Source organism: Oncorhynchus masou, chromosome 13 (assembly GCF_036934945.1).
Source record: "Oncorhynchus masou masou isolate Uvic2021 chromosome 13, UVic_Omas_1.1, whole genome shotgun sequence".
Lineage (NCBI taxonomy): Eukaryota > Metazoa > Chordata > Actinopteri > Salmoniformes > Salmonidae > Oncorhynchus > Oncorhynchus masou.
The window spans coordinates 51,982,660-52,004,320 of NC_088224.1; the positions used below are offsets into that span (position 1 = coordinate 51,982,660).

General features: G+C 41.8%; 1 protein-coding gene across 1 annotated transcript in view; it reads left to right on the top strand.

Annotated features, from left to right (window-relative positions):
* Nucleotides 1–678: 678 nt before the first annotated feature.
* Nucleotides 679–21,661, top strand: part of LOC135552534 (glutamate receptor ionotropic, kainate 4-like) — a 221,640-nt gene continuing 200,657 nt past the window's right edge. The window contains exon 1 of the mRNA XM_064984212.1: nt 679–760. Coding sequence (XP_064840284.1) covers nt 679–760 — 82 coding nt within the window. The remainder of the gene's footprint in view (nt 761–21,661) is intronic.

The window sequence follows — 21,661 nt, forward strand, 5'->3', positions numbered from 1 at the left end:
GATGCTGATCCTGGATCAGCTTAGCACCTGTTCCACATGCACACTGTTCCACACTCATGTGTGAAAACAAACTCCATCTGATCCAAATTCATTCTGGTGTTTGCATGAGAGATTAACCCCAATGGAGGGCCTGAGTACCAGGTATTGGGATGATACGGTAGTCTGTGGGATTTGTGCTGCACGAAAACATGCTAGCAAGCGGATGCTATGTAGAAGTTGTGACTTGAGAGCCACACCCTTGAATATGGTTATCTTCAGTTCTGGTGAAAGCTAATCATGCTTTTAGCAATCAGAAAAGCAACAGGGAAGTGCAATGAGGTAGCGTACCAGATAAATGAAAACGTCTATAATTTATTGAGGCTGTGGTGAAGATAGATGAGCGTACAGATGATCGATGGCGGTTGCTTTGTGTTCTCAGTGTGTGTTTGCTTGCGTGCATATGTGCGTGCCTGTGTGGGCGTGCGAATGTGTGTGTGTCTGTGCGTGCGAGTGTGTGCATGTGTGTATGTGTGCGCGCGTCATAGATTCTTCTATTATTTTTCTATGGTGTGCGTGCCTATCTGCATGTGTACGTGTGCATGATCCATGCTTCTATATAATCCATACATTTGTGTTATGTTCTCCAGGTGGCTGTGACAGGGGGACCCCCGGGGCAGGACCCATGAGGAGTCATAGAAGATGCTCGCAGCCTGGGCGCCTCTGCTCCTCTTAGCCATGTGGGTGAGATGTACCTCCGCTGGGCCGCTCTCCTTCAGAATAGGTAAGTAGTCTGACCTCTGACCCTGGACCCAGCATGGCTGGAGGGCACAACTCGCCTCTCCTCACTCCTTATTCAAAAGGCGCCATCACAAGAGCTCCTCTACGTGTAATTCTAGACCTGGTTGAGAGTGTTGACTTGCTCTGACAACTGATTGCTTCCTCAGTGCATCTCAGCAGCACTTTGACGAGAGTTCGGTATCACTCCAATTGTACTGTAACACGAAGAGGCGCTATTTTCTGAGTGTTATATTCTGTCTGCTATTTCTGATGCAGCAGAAAGGTACTTTCTTGTGTGCAACCGGGTACCTTAACCAAACGGCTAGAAAATCTCATTTTCTGCTACCATTTCCCGAGCCGCAGTGAAAAACACAAAGTGAGTGTCAAAATGAGTCATGATATTATACTTGGCCATAATTGAGTGTTAGCTGGGAAAACTAGTTACCTGTTTAGATACATTTTAGTGTATGGTGTTTACAGGCCCGTACTCATTTTCACACAGAGATGAGAGAGAGGAAATGGTGGGTAGAGATGGAGGACAGGGGTCCTCCTATCATTACATTAATTAGCCGATCCGTAACCGGCTATCCACCAGCCGTAGGGCTGGGTCTGGGGCAACAGTGACCAGGACATCTCTCTCTCACAGCAGCAGCAGCAGAGGCCACCTCAACATGGGCTGATTTCTCCCAGCAACCACTGTGACATCAGACGGAGAACAGACAGACTAACAGCAGCATAACAGCAGTCTATATTGATTTCTAGTGTGCCATAACTTTAATAACAACATGTATATTGGGTAACAAGCCATGCAGGGATCAGAGAAAGGTCTGGCACTGTGAATGTGCCTTGCCGATCAATTATTAAAGTGCCCAATACGCTCGCAGAGAAACTTCTCAGTTTGCTTTAGTCCATCTCCATGCGATCGCGACAGGGAGCAACAAACACACAGCCTCCCAGCTAGCACATTTAGTTCCTTGGAAGTTGTGGGAACGTACGTTTTGGATTTCCCATTGGTTCTGGGAACAAAGCCAGAAGTTTCCTGACAGGGAAGACGGAAGGTTTTTTAAATGTTTTGAGAACGGAAATTACAGGTTATTTGGAGGCTTTCTTTAAACTTTCAATAAATCTTTTAATACATTTGCTAGCTTAGTTTGGATTAACTGTTTTGAACTCCAAGCATAGATTGGACACATGGAAATGAATTTGCTTTGGCATTAATCATGCAGACGTATTTGTTTTTTATTGTGGCACGGCATTAGTGATATTCAAACCTATGATCTTCATTTTAGTCTATTCAAACACACCCCATTTCAAAGGAAACAAGCACTCATTTAAGATGAGGTGTGGCCTACATACCTGAGCACACTTAACAAGATAGAGGAGATAGAATGTTAATGCTGAGAAAGGAATGTTAATGTTTGTAAATAACGTTCTTTGAACGTTACTCATGTTTTCTTGTTGTTTTTATGGAAAGTTTTCTTAATGTTCTGAGAACATGCATTTAAATAGGACTTTGAGGAAACCTGCAGCAAACATTGTGTTGAAGTATTGAAATTCCCACAGAAGAATCTTGTTTTTAATGTTCTCTGAACGTTCTGAGAGCATGACTTTAAATAGAACCATAAGGAATCTAAAGAAACTGCAGAAAACATTATGCTCAAGTACTGAAATCTCCACAGAAGAAAGAACATGGTTTCTTAACGTTCTGAGAACATGACTTTAAATAGAACCATAAGGAATCCTGTAGGAAACGTTATGCTGAAATACAAAAATTCCCACCTATGAAACTTATGGTTCTTAGAATGTTATGTGCTAGCTGGGTCTCCTGCACCATTCCCGGAACGTTGTGGGAAGGTTGTATGCAAATTAACCATCTGACAACCACCTTCTCACCAAGCGCTAAGAAACATATGGTCCTTAGAACGTTATGTGCTAGCCGGGTCCCAGAATTCTCTTGGATGATTAGTGAATGCTGTATTATACCTCCTCCTCCTCCTCCTCCTCTGTTTTCTCCTACCCTCCGTCCCACCTTCCCTCCCTCCACCACCTCACATCTCTCTACAAAGGTACCTCCATAATGTTTATTCCCATCTTGTTTTAGACGATAGTTAATTAGGCGGTCAGGCCTGTGTTTTCCCCCCTCTCTGATGTCAGGCGGCGGGAGCTAGCCGCCGTTGAAGCCTGTCAGGGGCACGCCGCGGCGCCGGCATTAGCATCGGGGCTGTTATTTTCACGCCTTTGCCTGCCGCCCACTGCCGCGCTCCAGGAGGGGATATTTAACAACCCTAGTCCCCTCGAGTCCTGCCTGACTACCGGAATGTCACTGTCTGGCCTTCCTACGGAATTAATACATTGCAACATGCCTAAATAGCACCGCTACACTAGCATCACACCCCACTGCCAGACAATAGTCAAGTTGTTGAGCATAGGTGAAATGAGGAGAGAAGGATGTTGTCTTTGGTTGAGTCTTAATTCTCCAGCCTTTTCCAGAAGTGTGCACTTGCACACTCCCAGTCAAGGACTTTAGTAAAAAGCATGTGATTGGTGTAAACTTTGGCTGGGGTGAGTTTCCATTCATTGTCAAATTCATGTGAGAAAGTGTGCAAGTGTACACGTTGGGAGAAGAGTTGGAGAATCGGGATGCAGCACATGCCTCTTTTGTTTGGCAGATTGGTGATAGATTTGCAGAATACAGTATGGTCAGATGATTGAGATGACATGATTGCGACTGGTGGTATTTGATTTACCTAGGAGGCTCATAACAGAACCAATTAACCAGTAAGCATGCACTGTTTAGATTATGCTCTTTTGGGGGGGATAGATGAGAGGAGTTCATCCAGAGATCCAGCTGATGATGTCATGAAAGTTGGAAAGGTATAACTATCCCTAATACACTGTCATTCTGTTAGACAGGTGTCATCCAACCTCCTTGATTTCACTAGTTGAAATTCGTATTGCCTATATACAGTATTTCTAATTTAAATGTACAATATGCAATCTTAAATTGCTAGAACAATGTTGCTATGTGATGCCAAAACAGCGTTATACAAAAAAAAAGCTTGATGTTTGAATTCGCCTCATCTTTGCTGTACATTCATTGACTGTGTTTCCAATGAGTTATTTTCAGTTCTGCAGACAAAGTTAATCATTAGTCATACGAACCAATTATGGCACCGGAGGGGATGGCTGCCAATTGTGCTCTTCTGTTTGTTCGTGTTTGTAACTTTTTTTGAACATTAATGTTTCACCACGATCTTTTATGACCGAAAAGAGCTTCTGGAAATTAGAACATCCATTTCCTCTAAACAATCGGAGGCAAAATATTTGCCCCAAAACCCCATCATTAGCATGAAGAGGAGACGCCAATACAGGAGCGGCAGATCCGGGTGCTTGGTGAGAATTCGTTGGCAAGTGGATAATCCGCCTTTACCATCCATCCTACTGGCGAACGTGCAATCACTGGAGAATAAACTGTAATATTTTATGTTTCACCGAGGCATGGCTGAACGAGGACATGGATAATATATAGTTGGCTGGGTTTTCCGTTCATCGGCAAGACAGAACAGCATCCTCTGGTAAGACGAGGGGTGGTGTTCGGTGTCTATTTGTCAACAACAGCTGGTGCGCGATCTCTAACATTAAGGAAGTATTGGGGTTTTGCTCACATGAAGTGAGATGCTCTGGAATGCTGGCCTTCTAGGCAGAGTTCCTCTGTCCAGTGTCTGTGTTCTTTTGCCCATCTTAAGCTTCTCTTTTTATTGGCCAGTCTGAGGTGTGGCTTTTTCTTTGCAACTCTGCCTAGAAGGCCAGCATCCCGGAGTTGCCTCTTCACTGTTGACGTTGAGACTGGTGTCTTGTGGGTACTATTTAATGAAGCTGCCAGTTGAGGACTTGTGAGGTGTCTGTTTCTCAAAATAGACACTCTAATGTACTTGTCATCTTGCTCAGTTGTGCACCGGGGCCTCCCACTCCTCATTCTATTATGGTTAGGGCCAGTTTGCCCTGTTCTGTGAAGGGAGTAGTACACGGCGGTGTACGAGATCTTCAATTTCTTGGAAATTTCTAGCATGGAATAGCCGTCAATTCTCAGAACAAGAATAGAGTGACGAGTTTCAGAAGAAAGGTCTTTGTTTCTAGCCATTTTGAACCTGTAATCGAACCCACAAATGCTGATGCTCCAGATACTCAACTAGTCTAAAGAAGGCCAGTTTTATTGCTTCTTTAATCAGGACAACAGTTTTCAACTGTGCTAACATAATTGCAAAAGGGTTTTCTAATGATCAATTAGCCTTTTAAAATTATAAACTTGGATTAGCTAACACAACGTGCCATTGGAACACAGGAGTGATGGATGCTGATAACGGGCAGCTGTACGCCTTTGTAGATATTCCATAACAAATCTGCCATTTCCAGCTACAATAGTCATTTACAACGTTAACAATGTCTACACTGTATTTCCGATCAATTTGTTGTTAATTTAATGGACCAAAAAATAGATTTTCTTTTAAAAACAAGGACATTTGTAAGTGACCCCAAACTTTTGAATGGTGGCATACACACACACACACACACACACACATATATATATATATATATATATATACACATACACGTACACACACACACCTCCCTGCAGTGTTTAATAGAGATTTCTCTCCTGGTAAATGCCCTGTATGAGTGACAGACTCAGTGCAGCATGAATGACAGATGACCCTCTTTCTGCTTACTCTCCCCCCGATGGAGGCAAACAGTCTGCGACTCACTCATCAGCGCCTCATATCAATTTGCCAGCGCTGCACACTGCAGCGGCATCACACCACATGTAGTTGCTCCGTAGGGAACTAGCTCGATCTAACCGCTATAAAGACGAACACTGGAGGTGGCCTACAAAATACCGTACTGTCGGCTCCCTGCTTTAATATGGACAAATGTGTAGAGCGGTGGCTTGCGGATGGCGGCCAAGCAGACGCATGTGTTTTATATCATAGCGGGCGACGTTAACCTACATGGTCTTCTTTCAAGACATGCACAGGTAGCGGTTGTGACAGTGGGGAAAATGTGTGCCCGTTCGAGCGGATGGGATGCACTGTAATCAGCCTGCATGGAGGTAGACTAACCCAGAAAAGAGGAAGAGAGAAGAAACGAGGGAGGAGTGAAATACTGTAGTAGCAACTCCAACCATTGGCCATGAGAACGAAGACAACAGTTTATTGCTTTGATCAAGTTGTGTTTGTGCTGATGTTGCACTGCTGGCGATGCTTCTCGGGGGTCTGATCTGGTTAAAAATGAATGATCTTGGTTATTTGGCCTGTATCACAACAGGTGGGTATCAATATATTGATTCACAGATGGAAATGATACATAAGTATCATGCTAACATCCCCGTATCGCTACATATCATTCAACAAATGAACTCAATATAGTACTCAATAAATGATACCCTCACTCATCAATAAATCATAATGCACAATGTAAAGTATTATTCATGACAAGGGTCACAGTAAATGGTGGTAGGGAGGTTTTGGTCTTTGAGCATCACTACTCTACAGTACAGCAGCCTGGTCCCAGATCTGACGGGACAAACAGATCTGAACTAGGCTCAGGGAAACCTGTCCTTTAAACCTTTTATTGACATCATTCCATGTGGTTCTTGTTGTCTTTATGTTCAGTGTTTATACACTGCCAGACAAAAGTTTGGACACCTACTCATTCAAGGGTTTTTCTTAATTTGACTATTTTCTACATTGTAGGGTTTTTAAAATTGATTTAACCTTTATTTAACTAGGAAAGTCAGTTAAGAACTAATTTTTATTTGCAATAATAGTGAAGACAACAAAACTATGAAATAATGCATAAGGGATCACGTACAGTGGCAAGAAAAAATATGTGAACCCTTTGGAATTACCTGGATTTCTTCATACATTTGTCCTAAAATTGTATCTTGATCTAAGTCACAACAATGGACAAACAGTGTGCTTAAACTAATAACACATTGTATTTTTCTTGTCTATATTGAATACATAATTTAAACATTCACAGTGTAGGTTGGAAAAAGTATGTGAACCCCTAGGCTAATGACCTCTCCAAAGCTAATTGGAGTTAGGAGTCAGCTAACCTGGAGTCCAATCAATGAGACGAGATTGGACATGTTGGTTAGATGCCCTGCCATATAAAAAACAATCACAACATTTGACTTTGCTATTAACAAGAAGCATGGCCTGTTGTGAACCATGCCTCGAACAAAAGAGATCTCAGAAGACCTAAGATTAAGAATTATTGACTTGCATAAAGCTGGAAAGGGTTACAAAAGTATCTCTAAAAGCCTTGATGTTCATCAGTCCATAATAAGACAAATTGTCTATACATGGAGAAAGTTCAGCACTGTTGCTACTCTCCCTAGGAGTTGCCGTCCTGCAAAGATGACTGAAAGAGCACAGCGCAGAATGCTCAATGAGATTAACAAGAATCCTAGTGTCAGCTAAAGACTTATAGAAATCTCTGGAACATGCTAACATCTCTAGTGATAAGTCTACGATATGTAAAACACTAAACAAGAATGGTGTTCATGGGAGGACCCCATGGAAGAACCCATTGCTGTCCAAAAAAAACATTGCTGCACATCTGAAGTGCGCAAAAGAGCACCTGCATGTTCCACGGCATTACTGGTAAAATATTCTGTGGACAGATGAAACTAAAGTTGAGTTGTTTGGAAGGAACACAAAACACTATGTGTGGAGAAAAAAAGGCACAGCATGCAAACATCAAAACCTCGTCCCAATTGTAAAGTATGGTGGAGGGAGCATCATGGTTTGGGACTGCTTTGCTGTCTCAGGGCCTGGACAGCTTGCTATTGTTGAAAGAAATTTATTCCCAAGTTTATCAAGAAATTTTGCAGGTGTTGTAGGCCACCTCCAGTGTAAGGCTATCTTTCCGAAAATTGAAACTCAACAGAAGTTGGGTGATGCAACAGGACAACAACCCAAAACACAGAAGTAAATCAACAACAGAATGGCTTCAACAGAAGAAAATTTGACTTTTGGAGTGGCCCAGTCAGAGTCCTGACCTCAACCCGATTGAGATGCTGTGGCATGACCTCAAGAGAATGGTTAACACCCAACATCCCAAGAATATTGCTTAACTGAAACAGTTTTGTAAAGAGGAATGGGTTGTGCAGGGTAGCCTAGTGGTTAGAGCATTGGACTTGTACCCGAAAGGTTGCAAGTTCAAATCCCCGAGCTGACAAGGTACAAATCTGTCGTTCTGCCCCTGAACAGGCAGTTAACCCACTGTTCCTAGGCCGTCATTGAAAATAAGAATTTGTTCTTAACTGACTTGCCTAGTAAAATAAAGGTCAAATAAAATTTTTTAAAAAAATCCGCAACTACAGAAAATGTTTAGTTGAGGTTTTTGCTGCCAAAGGAGGGTCAACCTGTTATTAAATCCAAGGATTCACATACTTTTTCCACCCTGCACTGTAAATGTTTATGGTGTGTTCAATAAAGACATGAAAAAGTATATTTGTTTGTGTGTTATTAGTTTAAGCAGACTGGGTTTGTCTAATGTTGTTACTTAGATGAAGATCAGATCACATTTTATGACCAATTTATGCAGAAATCCCAGTAATTCCAAAGGGTTCATGTACTTTTTCTTGCCACTGTAGTTAACAAAAAAGTATTAAACAAATCAAATGTATTTTAGATTATTTTAATGTAGCCACCCTTTGACTTGATGATAGCTTTTCACACTCTTTGCACACACATTCTCTCTACCCGCTTCACCTGGAATGCTTTTCCAACAGTCTTGAAGGAGTTCTGATGTATGCTGACTACTTGTTGGCTGCTTTACCTTCACTCTGCGGTCCAATTCATCCCAAACCATCTCGATTGGGTTGAGGTCGGGTGATTATGGAGGCCAGGTCATCTGATGCAGCACTCCATCACCCAAGTTTCATCATAGCGCTTGATGGTTTTTGCGACTGCACTTGAAGAAACTTTAAAAGTTCTAGACATTTTCCAGATTGACTGACCTCCATGCCTTAAAGTAATGATGGACTGTCATTTCTCTTTGCTTATTTGAGCTGTTGTTGCCATAATATGGACTTGGTCTTTTACCAAATAGGGCTATCTCTGGATACCACCTCCTACCTTGTCACAACACAACTGACGAGCTCAAACACATTAAGAAGGAAATAAATTCCAGAAATGAACTTTTAACAAGGCACACCTGTTAATTGAAATGAATTACAGGTGATTACCTCATGAAGCTTGTTGAGAGAATGCCAAGAGTGTGCAAAGCTGTCATCAAGGCAAAGGGTGGCTACTTTGAAGAATCTCAAATATAAAATATATTTTGATTGGTTTAACACTCTTTTGGTTACTACATGATTCCTGAAGGTGTTATTTCATAGTTCTGATGTCTTCACTATTATTCTACAATATAGAAAATAGTACAAATAAAGAAAAATCCTGGAATGACTTGATGTGTCTAAACCTTTGACTGGTACAGTACATGTATTGGTTCTTGTCCTGTTTTCATTGGGTCCTGTCCAGTAATAACTTACATTAAATGTTTAATGGGACACAGTCAATCAGTCCAATCACAGAATCCCACATTAACTTTTGAATTGTTATTAGACTCTTGTCCATGGCCTTGGTTACAGTATGTTTTTGGGTGCTGACCAAAAACACTGTCATTAGGTCCCTTTTTTTCCATGCTTCAGTTATTTAATCATACAATCGATGACAATAACCATAATGGTGGTATTCTGAGTATTTAAGCTTCATACGTTTAACTATAAGAAGCTGATGAATGGGTGAACTGTGACATATCTTTGAGCATGGAAATAAACGCCTCATTGTCTGAATGTGGATGGAATAGAAAGTCATCTGGATAAAAGAGAGGAAGACATATTTCTCTGTCACGAAATATAACTTTTAACAAACCAGTTAGGCTTGATGACGTGTTATTGTCAGGGTATGCTGGATGTGTTTCACATTATATCCATGAACCATAGAATCGTCCAATGTGAAAACCTGCTTTCGGAATTGAGGTGAAGCTCTGGTGAGAAGTGGAACAAAGGGAACAGCCTTTCACAAATGAGCAAAGTGAACCGTTTGTTATTAATACGTTCCATTGCGGATGTGTCTAAACGAACGACCCATTTCACCCCGTTCCTCTCAGACACACACACTTGACAACTATTCGCGTTGCTCTGCCCCTCTGAATTGTATTTCTCCAAGGAGATTATCAATGCAGAGTGACCTAACGGTCTCCTATTTCTCTCGCATCTTTTGTTTTGCAGCACAGGTCCCCCCGCATATGAATGTCTTGGTTGCGTGCTGGAGACATCTCATGTTGTTAAGGGAAGCAATGTCGGACATACTGTAGATAGTGTCACACTACACTTCAAGTAAAAAAATGATCAGGCGGTCCAATTTAGGCAAAATAAAGTGTGTTATTTTTACACGTTCACTCTCGAAGATTAGTAATAAACTATATATACAAAAGTATGTGGACAAATAAATGGATTCGGCTATTTCAGCCACACCCGTTGCCGACAGGTGTATAAAATCGAGCACACAGCCATGCAATCTCCATAGACAAACATTGGCAGTAGAATGACCTTACTGAAGAGCTCAGTGACTTTCAACGTGGCACCGTCATAGGATGCCACTTTTCCAACAAGTCAGTTCTTCAAATTTATGCCCTGCTAAAGCTGCCCCGGTCAACTGTAAGTGCTGTTAATGTGAAGTGGAAACGTCTAGGAGCAACAACAGCTCAGCTGTGAAGTGGTAGGCCACACAGGCTCATAGAACGGGACCGCAGAGTGCTGAATCCTGTAGTGTGGAAAAATCATCGTTCCTCGGTTTGCCACACTCACTGAGTTCCAAATTGCCTCTGGAAGCAACATCAGCACAATAACTGTTCATCGGGAGCTTCATGAAATGGGTTTCCAAGGCCAAGCAGCTGCACACAAGCCTAAGATCACCATGAGCAATGCCAAGGGTCGGCTGGAGTGGTGTAAAGCTTGCCGTCATTGGACTCAGGAGCAGACATTGGAGACGATTCCGTGTTTCTAACCTTGTGGCAAAAGTTTGGCGAAGTCCCTTTCCTGTTTCAGCATGACAATGCCCCCGTGCACAAAGTGAGGTCCGTACAGAAATGGTTTGTCGAGATCGGTGTGGAAGAACTTGACTGAAGAGCCTTCACAGAAGTGTGGAGGCTGTTATACTCCATGTTAATGCCCATGATTTTGGAATGAGATGTTTGACGAACAGGTGTTCGTATACTTTTGGTCATGTAGTGTAGTTGTCATGGAAAGTGAGAGGTCACGGGCGGACTGTGACAAAAATTCAACCCTGGCATTTTAGCCACACCATCCCACATCACCGTGCATGCACCCACCCCCCATGCTACTTACACACACAGGCAGTAAATCTACTGACACATGACATAGGCAGTACGCTATAGTACAGCATTTCTCAACTGTTACTCTACCAGTGACTGGTGAAACTGTTCTCCTCCTTTTTTAACAAGCTCTTTTTAACCAGCTCATGTTTAAGACAAGTATAACATATAAAAGCATCACTGGAGACACAAGTCACCACTATAACCGTGCCTCTGTTGCCTCCCTGTTGTGCAGTTCGTTTCTGCATCTTCTCTTCTGTCACTCTGTCTGCCACTCCTAAGTGTTAATTGCTATTACATATTCAGCCAACATATTAAGGAACTGGTCGTACATCTGTGTCTTTCTGCTTTCTTCCTCACCGCCACTGCACTCGCCTCTGAGCTGTCTCTGCTAAGCCTAGCTTCCTTTCCCACAGCTCTGATACCAGAGGACTAAATTATTATTATTAGATGTATTATTTTTGTTGTTGATTAAATGCCCAATAGATGACTATTGGCTCATAATAACTTATAAAATCATAACTACATAGAATCACAATTTATATTGCAAATATAAGTGCCTGGCTTTCATATATCGGCAGTGCATCTCTCTCTCTCTCTCTCTCTCTCTCTCTCTCTCTCTCCTTCCCCTTCCTACCTCCACTGCACATTTAGAAAGTATTCAGACCCCTTAACTTTTTACACATTTTGTTACGTTACAGCCTTATTCTATAATGGATTAAATAAATACATTTCTTATCAATCTACACCCAAAACCCCATAATGACAAAGCGAAAAAAGTTTAGCTACATTTAAAAAAAAATAAATACCTTATTTACATAAGTATTCCGAAATATGCTATAAGACTCGAAATTGAGCTCAGGTGCATCCTGTTTCCATTGATCATTCTTGAGATGTTTCTGCAACTTGATTGGAGTCCACCTGTGGCAATTTCAATTGATTGGACATGATTTGGAAAGGCATACTGTCTATATTAGGTCCCAACTTGACAATGCATGTCAGAGCAAAAACCAAGCCATGAGGCCGAAAGAATTGTCCGTAGAGCTCCGAGACAGGATTGTTTCGAGGCACAGACCTGGGGAAGGGTACCAAAAAGGTCACCAGGAACACAGTGGCCTCCATTATTCTTATATGGAAGAAATTTGGAACCACCAAGAGTCTTCCTAGAGCTGGCCGCCGGCCAAATTGAGTAATCGGTGGAGAAAGCCATTGGTCAGGAAGGTAACCAAGAATCCGATGGTCACTCTGACAGAGCTCCAGAGTTCCTCTGTGGAGATGGGAGAACCTTCCAGAAATACAAACATCTCTGCAGCACTCTACCAATCAGGCCTTTATAGTAGTGGCCAGACGGAAGCCACTTCTTAGTAAAAGGCGCATTACAGCCCGCTTGGAGTTTGCCAAAAGGCACCTAAAGGACTCTCAGACCATGAGAAACAAGATACCCTGATCTGATGAAACCAAGATGGAACACTTTGGGCTGGATGCCAAGCATCACGCCTGGAGGAAACCAGGCACCACTCATCACCTGGCAAATACCATCCCTACGGTGAAGCATGGGGTTGGCAGCATCATCATGTTTTAGCGGCAGGGACTCGGAGACTAGTCAGGATTGAGGGAAATACGAATGGAGCAAAGTACAGAGAGATGCTTGATGAAAACCTACTCCAGAGCGCTAAGGACCTCAGACTGGGTCGAAGGTTAATCTTCCAACAGGACAACAACCCTAAGCACACAGCCAAGACAACACAGGAGTGGCTTCAGGACAAGTCTCTGAATGTCCTTGATTGGCCCGGACTTGAACCCGATCGAACCTCTCTGGAGAGACCTGAAAATAGCTGTGCAGCAATGCTCCCCATCCAACCTGACAGAGCTTGAGAGGATCTGCTGATAATAATGTGAAAAACTCCCAAATAGAAGAGTTTAGGTGTGCCAAGCTTGTAGCATCATACCCAAGAAGACTCAACGCTATAATTGCTGCCAAAGGTGCATCAACAGTGACACAGAGTACAGAGTAAATGGTCTGAATACTTATGTAAATGTCGTTATTTTTATTTTCTATTTTTAATACATTTATAAACATTTATAAAAACCTGTTTTGCTTTGTCATTATGGGGTACTGTGTGTGGAATGATGAGGGGAAAAACAAGTTAATCCATTTTAGAATAAGGCTGTAAAAATGTAGAAAATGTAGAAAAAGTAAAGTGGTCTAAAAATTTTCAAAATGCATTTTATACACTGACTATACCAAACATTAGGAACACCTTCCTAATATTGAGTTGCACCTTTTTGCCCTCAAAACAGCCTCAATCCATTGAGGCATGGCCAGTACAAGGTGTCGAAAGAGTTCCACAGGAATGCTGGCCCATGTTGACTCCAATTCTTCCCACAGTTGTGTCAAATTAGCTGGATGTCCTTTGAGTGGTGGACTATTCTTGATACACACGGGAAACTGTTGAGCATGAATAACCCAGCAGCATTGCAGTTCTTGAAACAAACCGGTGTGCCTTGCACCTACTACCAAAGGCACTTAAATATTTTGACTTGCCCATTCACCCTGACTGGCACACATACACAATTCATGTCTAAATTGTCTCAATGCTTAAAAATCCTTCTTTAACCTGTTTCAACCCCTTCATCTACACTGATTGAAGTGGATTTAACAAGTGACATCAATAAGGAATCATAGCTTTCACCTGGATTCACCTGGTAAGTCTAGGTCATGGAAAGGGCAGGTGTGATTTCTTCAAACCAAGCTGCTTACCTATTGCAGATTCAGTCTTCCCAGCCTGGTGCAGGTCTACAATTTTGTTTCTGGTGTCCTTTGACAGCTCTTTGGTCTTGGCCATAGTGGAGTTTGGAGTGTGACTGTTTGAGGTTGTGGACAGGTGTCTTTTATACTGATAACAAGTTCAAACAGGTGCCATTAATACAGGTAACGAGTGGAGGACAGAGTGGCGCAGACCTGTAACTTCTTAAAGAATGTCTGTGAGGTCTGTGAGAGCCAGAAATCTTGCTTGTTTGTAGGTGACCAAATACTTATTTTCCACCATAATTTGCAAATAAATTCATTAAAAATCCTACAATGTGATTTTCTGCATTTTTTTTCTTCTCATTTTGTCTGTCATAGTTGAAGTGTACCTATGATGAAAATTACAGGCCTCTCTCATCTTTTTTAAGTGGGAGAACTTGCACAATTGGTGGCTGACTAAATACTTTTTTTGCCCCACTGTATAAACACCTAGACTAGAAAAAACCCTAGACATACAAAAACTTTAAAAAACACCCTCGTCACACCCTGACCTAACCAACATAATAAAGAAAACAAAGATAACTAAGGTCAGGCGTGACAGCGGGGATTGTGGTGATATAACTCCCTGCTATCGACCAATCAGCATTTGGTAAAGTTTTTATAAATTATAAATAGCACTCACTTTAGATTCAGGACTGCATAAAAAGAAGAAACCCACACACTGCTCTTGATAGTATCACTGCTCTATAATAAGCTTTACGCATCGGCCTCAAGGCCTGAGCTTATTAAAGAACAGTGATACTATCAAGATCAGTGTGCGGGTTTCTTCTCTTTTTGCATCTTATTCAACTGTTACCATGCACCTGTAACAAAGATAGCTCAGATGTGCGAGTGCCTTGTGAATTTTGAGATCAAGGACTGCAAAAAGATTAGTAAAGGGTTTATTAATGTGGGAGTAAGGATTAATACATGGGCAACACACAATTTATAAATGCCTTATAAATGGTTTATTACGGACCCTTAAAATAAAGTCTTACCCATCCTAGTTGTGAATGAATAAACACATATTAGACAAAAAATAAAATCACTGAATAAATTCCGTATAGATGACCATTGGCTTATATAATACCTTATAATAGCCTAACTACATATTTCAAATTAGTGCCTGTCATGTGTTCCCCATGTAATTCAATAGAAGAAAACAGAGAGAAGGAGACTGTCAGTTCCTTAGTGTTTGGCTTCATAATACAGCCAATGGCTACATTAAGGAACTAACAGTCTCTCCCTCTCGCTCTGTTTTCTTCTATTAAACTCAATATTAAACCTTCTTTGTTTGTCATACAACAATGCCGAGACTAGCTTATGTGGATGCAGATAGATTTACGGCATTGTTCTTCGTTTGACAGTGCCACTGATGCGTATCTTTCGGCCACAAAGTGAATGAAATAGGCGGGAAATAGGCAGAACTTTCCAGCCTACTGTGGCGGTGGCTATGTAATGTAATACAACACCAAAGTCACTCGTTACTACAACTCATAAACGAAGACCCACTCGCTGGCTAAAAAGACAGATTCAGAAGCGAATAAACATTGATAAAACAAGTAAAATACACAGACAGTCCCCAAATTGAACAGAGGATTATTTAGCAATTAGTATGCATTAATTCAATGTTTCATTGCAATAGTTTATGACTTGTATTTAATAAAAAAGCAGTAGCACTGCATTTAATGTCAAATAGATGGTTATTGGCTTACTGTATGTGTTATAGAAGCCAATCAAACTTTTTAGGCTATTGCAAGTTAATGCCTGTCATATGCGCTTCTCCAAATCCCCCCTTCCCTAATTAGGCCTGAGTGTTAATTAGCCTACTATTTCATATGATAAACAGCCAAAATATTATCTGGCAGCAGTAGGCTGTGTCAGAATGTGCATCTTCCTCTTCTCATATATATCATGACACCAGAGAAATTCCTCAAAAATATATATTTTTAAACTTAACAAGCCCATGTGCCGCCGGCCGTGTCCCTTTTTAAAATGTCGACCTGCCCACCCAACAAAAAGATGGTTTGGCCCGTCTGGAATTTGCCAGAATTGCCAGATGGTCAATCCGTCCATGTAAGAGGTGTTTGATTAATGGTGCCTGACGTTTGCGACGACACGATACCACAAAATTGGGGAGGAAAAGTGGTAAAAACAATAAGAAGCCTTGATTAAAATGCTAGCAGGAGATAGTCAGTCACTGTTGGAACCTGACTTCCTTGCAAGGTGACACCACTGCCAAGTAGCTGGCCATGTGAATAGAAATAAGGGGCCATCGGAACAGGGAACAGGGTAAAGCCAGACCCACCCTGTGTGGTCACAGGGTAGGTTAGGGTAAAGCTAGACCCACCCTGTGTGGTCACAGGGTAGGTCTGGCTTTACCCTGTTCCGATGGCCCCTTATTTCTATTGGCAGTGGTGTCACCTTGCAAAGAAGTCAGGGCCCAACAGTGACTGACTATCTCCTGCTCGCATTTTAATCATGGCTTCTTTTGTTTACCACTTTTCCTCCCCATTCGGTAGCTACAGTCTTGTCCCATCGCTGCAACTGCCATGCGGACTGGGGAGAGGCAAAGGTCGAGAGCCGCACCTCCTCCAAAACACAACCCAGCCTAGCCGCACTGCCCGCTTATCCCAGAAGCCAGCCACATCAATGTGTCAGAGGAAACGCTGGTCACCAGGCGACTGTGTCAGCGTGCATTGCACCCGGCCCACCACAGAAGTTGCTAATGCGCAAGAAGATCCCTGCCGGCCTAACCCTCCCCTAACCCAGACGACGCTGGGCCAATTGTGCCCCACCCCATAGGTCTCCCGGTTGCGGCCGGCTGCAACACAGCCTGGACTCGAACCAGGATCTTTAGTGGCTGCGACCTTAAACCACTGCACCACCCGGGAGGCAACTCATGGCTTTTCACATGCAGGCTGGTTGAAAAGTGTCGGGCTATCATGGCAGGACATATTACTTTTCACGTTTTTTCCCCCCTTCAACCTTAGCCTATGTGTATTTAAAACAGACAGCTCCAAAGAGAGCAAAAGTTGTTTGTTTTGGAAGTCCAAAAACAGATGTATCAATCCCAGATTGCGCCTTCAACTTTCAGTTAAAGTCTCGGGACATGCTGCTTTAGGTTGGGGTCCTCTAGTTTGGAATCAAACTCGTACCACAGATAATGTAGTCTCTAGTCATCTGTTGGGTTTCAAAACTAATTAGTATTTCTATTCTGCATGCTGTATTAAAACAAAGGGGATCTCCCAATAACCTTTGTTCCTGTAAATTCAATCACTGACTCATTATCCCGATGCCAATTTGTAAAAGTCTGTCTCTTACTGGAATGCTACAGATAGTGTGGAAATAGGTGTCGATTACATCTATCCAGGAAGCAAAGATAATCATTCTATCACTCTCACATTGGGCAGTTTCTAGCCACATATCTGAATAAAGTGGAGTAGAGGTTCTCTTTAATAACTACTGTGTGTCGGTTAAGAGAAGTGTGTCTTCAATATGTTGCGGTAGAACATTCTATTCAATTCCATGCACTTTACTTGTCCCCTTAGAGCATTACAATCAGGGCCATAGCGGTCTGATACACACAACCACACAGGCACAAGAGTACATTAAGAGTACACAGACTACAACAATGGCTTGAAAGTGCAAGGCCAATAACTATCAAAAAGTAAATCTTCTACAGTAGCTTTTTAAACTTGACCTCTTTGGGAAGCAAATGGTAGCAGCTGGTACACAGCTTGTGGTCTAACTTCTCATCACATCACAGGACACTCGGCTCATCTGTTCCTTATACTGTCGAGCAGGTTCCCTTGTGGTCAAGCGATTCTTTTTTTTCCTTCTTCTCACAAAACCACTCTATTCTCCGCAGCTTAGGAGAGGGGGATGGGAGACGTGGAGGGGGACGGGCGGTCAAAGCTATACGCTAGATAGAGCAAGGGGATGGAGATGAGGAGGCGGCTGAGGTGAAATGAAAGGGAAAAACAGTGGGAAAGAGATAGAAAGGAGGGGGAGAGAGATGTCATATGTCTGCCTTTTCTGTGGCCCCGCAGCGATGCAGCCATCCTCTGGTGGACGGTATTCCGCCCTGAGGGAGAGGCAATCTCTCAGGGGGTGTCATTACCTGTCATTCAAGCTAACTGAGGAAGCAGATAGACATTGGCGGTGGGGCTGACAAACAGGCTCTCAGACGGAAGGGGAAAGGGAACAATTAAATAATACGTTACGGGAAAACTAATTATACTCAAAGGGGGAAATACAAAGCCATACGTGTGCATTGTATTTTAATACTCATACTAAACACAATGGATTTTGTTAACATCTCAATAGGAATGGGAAATTGTATATCCTCTGAGGACATGAAATGTTGATTTTCACCTTTGTGCTCAATGCCATCCTCACGGACAGGCAGACGCGCTTGCGAGCATAGCTTAACTTGTTGTCGAAAAGGAACGTTCTGCAGGCTGGTTTTCAGGTTGACCCAGTCATGCTCTGACAGAGGGTGCCTGCACTTCTTGACAGTTGGTAAATGTACTTCCATTATTCAAATAAAATACCTCGCCTTTTGACAAGAGCCCTATATGCCCCCATTGGCCCTGGTCAAACGTAGTGCACTCGAGGGAAATAGGGTGCCATTTGGGATGCAGCCTCGGATAGAGTAGTGCCATGCTTCATTAAGGTTTAATCCAAGGTACTGAAAGCGGTTGTTCTACCCCCTGTCTATGAGCAGTGAGTGGTGTGATCATGTCACTGAGGTCAAGTCCACTCCAAGCCTTCCAGAAAGGGGTCTGGTGGAGGAGAGAAGAATACATTGGTCTATTGGAAATATCAGTCAATTGTTAAAGACCAATGTAAGTCCATGTGGGGCAGAGGAGTGGTGATTTTGTGCTATGGGCTGGTTCCAAGTCAAGCGGAGTGACTCACTGTGAAGAACTGCTATAGATGTCAACTGGTGCAGAGAGAGCAAGGGACACAAATCAATAGTTCAAGGATATGCTTGAACTTAAAATGGTTGACATTCATTTCGTGCAACACGCTTAATGGAAACTGCAAATACAGTGTGTGTAGAATTATAATTGTTTGTTTAAAAGGTTTAGGATATATATTAAAACGTCTTATGGCTTGGGGGCAGAATTTCGAAGTCTGGATGAGAAGCATGCCCAAAGTAAACTACCTGTTAACTCAGGCCCAGAAGCTAGGATATGCATAATTGGTAGATTGTGATAGAAAACACTCTAAAGTTTGCAAAACTGTTAAAATAATGTCTGTGAGTATAACAGACCTGATATGGCAGGCAAAAACCTGAGGAAAATCCACCAGGAAGTGGGATTTTTTTGATGTGGGTTTTCAGTTGAAAAAATGAAAAACCAAGTTTCAATTGAATGCCTATAGTGTATCTAATGGTTTAGGACCCAGATTGCAGTTCCTATTGGCTTTCACTAGATGTCAAAAGTCTTGTCAAAAATGTCAAAAATAAAGAAGAATGAGACCTTTTTGTCAATGGACTGAGGAAGATTGCGTGCCCTTCATTGTTTTTCCTTTCTATTGAATACGCTTTTGTCCGGTTGAAATATTATCGATTATTTAGACAATTGACAACCTGAGGATTAATTATAAACATCGTTTGACATGTTTCGACAAACTTTACCGGTACTATTAGGATGTATTCGTCTGCATGTTTTGACCGCCTTGGAGCCAGTGGATTACTGAACAAAACACACCAACAAAACTGCGTTTTTGAGATATAAAGAGGGACTTTATCGAACAAAACTAACATTTATTGTGTAGCTGGGACTTTTGTGACTGCAACCATATGAAGATCTTCAAAGGTAAGTGATTAACCTCTAGCGTCGAGCAATCCCGTATCCGGGAGCGTAATCATAGCCTCAAGCTCATTAGCATAACGCAACGTTAACTATTCATGAAAATCGCAAATGAAATGAAATAAATATATTGGCTCACAAGCTTAGCCTTTTGTTAACAACACTGTCATCTCAGATTTTCAAAATATGCTTTTCAACCATAGCTACACAAGCATTTGTGTAAGAGTATTGATAGCTAGCATAGCATTAAGCCTAGCATTCAGCAGGCAACATTTTCACAAAAACAAGAAAAGCATTCAAATAAAATCATTTACCTTTGAAGAACTTCGGATGTTTTGAGGAGACTCTCAGTTAGATAGCAAATGTTCAGTTTTTCCAAAAAGATTATTTGTGTAGGAGAAATCGCTCCGTTTTGTTCATCACGTTTGGCTAAGAAAAAAAAACGAAGATTCAGTCATTACAACGCCAAACTTTTTTCCAAATTAACTCCATAATATCGACAGAAACATGGCAAACGTTGTTTAGAATCAATCCTCAAGGTGTTTTTCACATATCTATTCGATGATAAATCATTCGTGGCAGTTGCCTTTCTCCTCTGAACCTAATGGAAAAGTGGACGCAGCTGGAGATTGCGCAATAATTTCAACGGAGGACCCCAAGCGGACACCTGGTAAATGTAGTCTCTTATGGTCAATCTTCCAATGATATGCCTACAAATACGTCACAATGCTGCAGACACCTTGGGGAAACGACAGAAAGTGTAGGCTTAGAAAACGTCTTATGGCTTGGGGGCAGAATTTCGAAGTCTGGATGAGAAGCATGCCCAAAGTAAACTACCTGTTAACTCAGGCCCAGAAGATAGGATATGCATATAATTGGTAGATTCTGATAGAAAACACTCAAAAGTTTCCAAAACTGTTAAAATATTGTCTGTGAGTATAACGGAACTGAAATGGCAGGCGAAAACCTGAGGTAAATCCATCCAGGAAGTGTCATTACTTTCAAATGGCTATTTTCCAATGAAAGCCTACTTTATCAAACAAAACTAACATTTATTGTGTAACATGGAGTCTTGTGAGTGCAACCATACGAAGATCATCAAAGGTAAGTGGTTAATTTTATTGCTATTTCTGACTTTGGTGACTAATCTACTTGGCTGGTAACTGTATGTAATGCTTTGTGTGCTGAGCGCTGTACTCAGATAATCGCATGGTTTGCTTTCACTGTAAAACCTTTTTTGAAATCTGACATGTCAGCTGGACTAACAAGAAGTTAAGCTTTATTTTGATGTATAATACATATATTTTAAAGAACGTTAAATATTTGAATTTAGTATTTTTGAATTTGGCGCTCTGCAATTTCACCGGATGTTGTCGAGGTGGGTCGCCAGCGGAACGCCTGCGCCAGAAAGGTTAACTCACTGCTCACTGTTAACTCACTGGACGTCATTGAAAATAAGAATTTGTTTTTAACTGACTTGCCTAGTTAAATGGGGCTACGGGTTCCCAACTAGGAACCCCTCCCCCCCCTTCAGCCCAAACGGTGGCGCAGGGAAAGCAAAAATATTCTTAAAAATATTTAACCTCCACACATTAACAAGTCCAATAGCTTAAATGAAAGATAAACACCTTGTTCATCTACCCAGCATGTCAGAATTTTAAAATGTTTTACAGCGAAAACACATATTATAGCACATATTTATGTTAAACCACCACTAGAGAAACATACAATATGTAGCCACATGGCTATGCAAAATAGCACAATCACAAACGCAGGATTAAAAGAAAAATAATTCACTAACCTTTTGAAAATCTTCATCAGATGACAGTAATAGCACATGTTACACAGTACATTTATGTTTTTTTCAATAATATGCAATTTATATCCA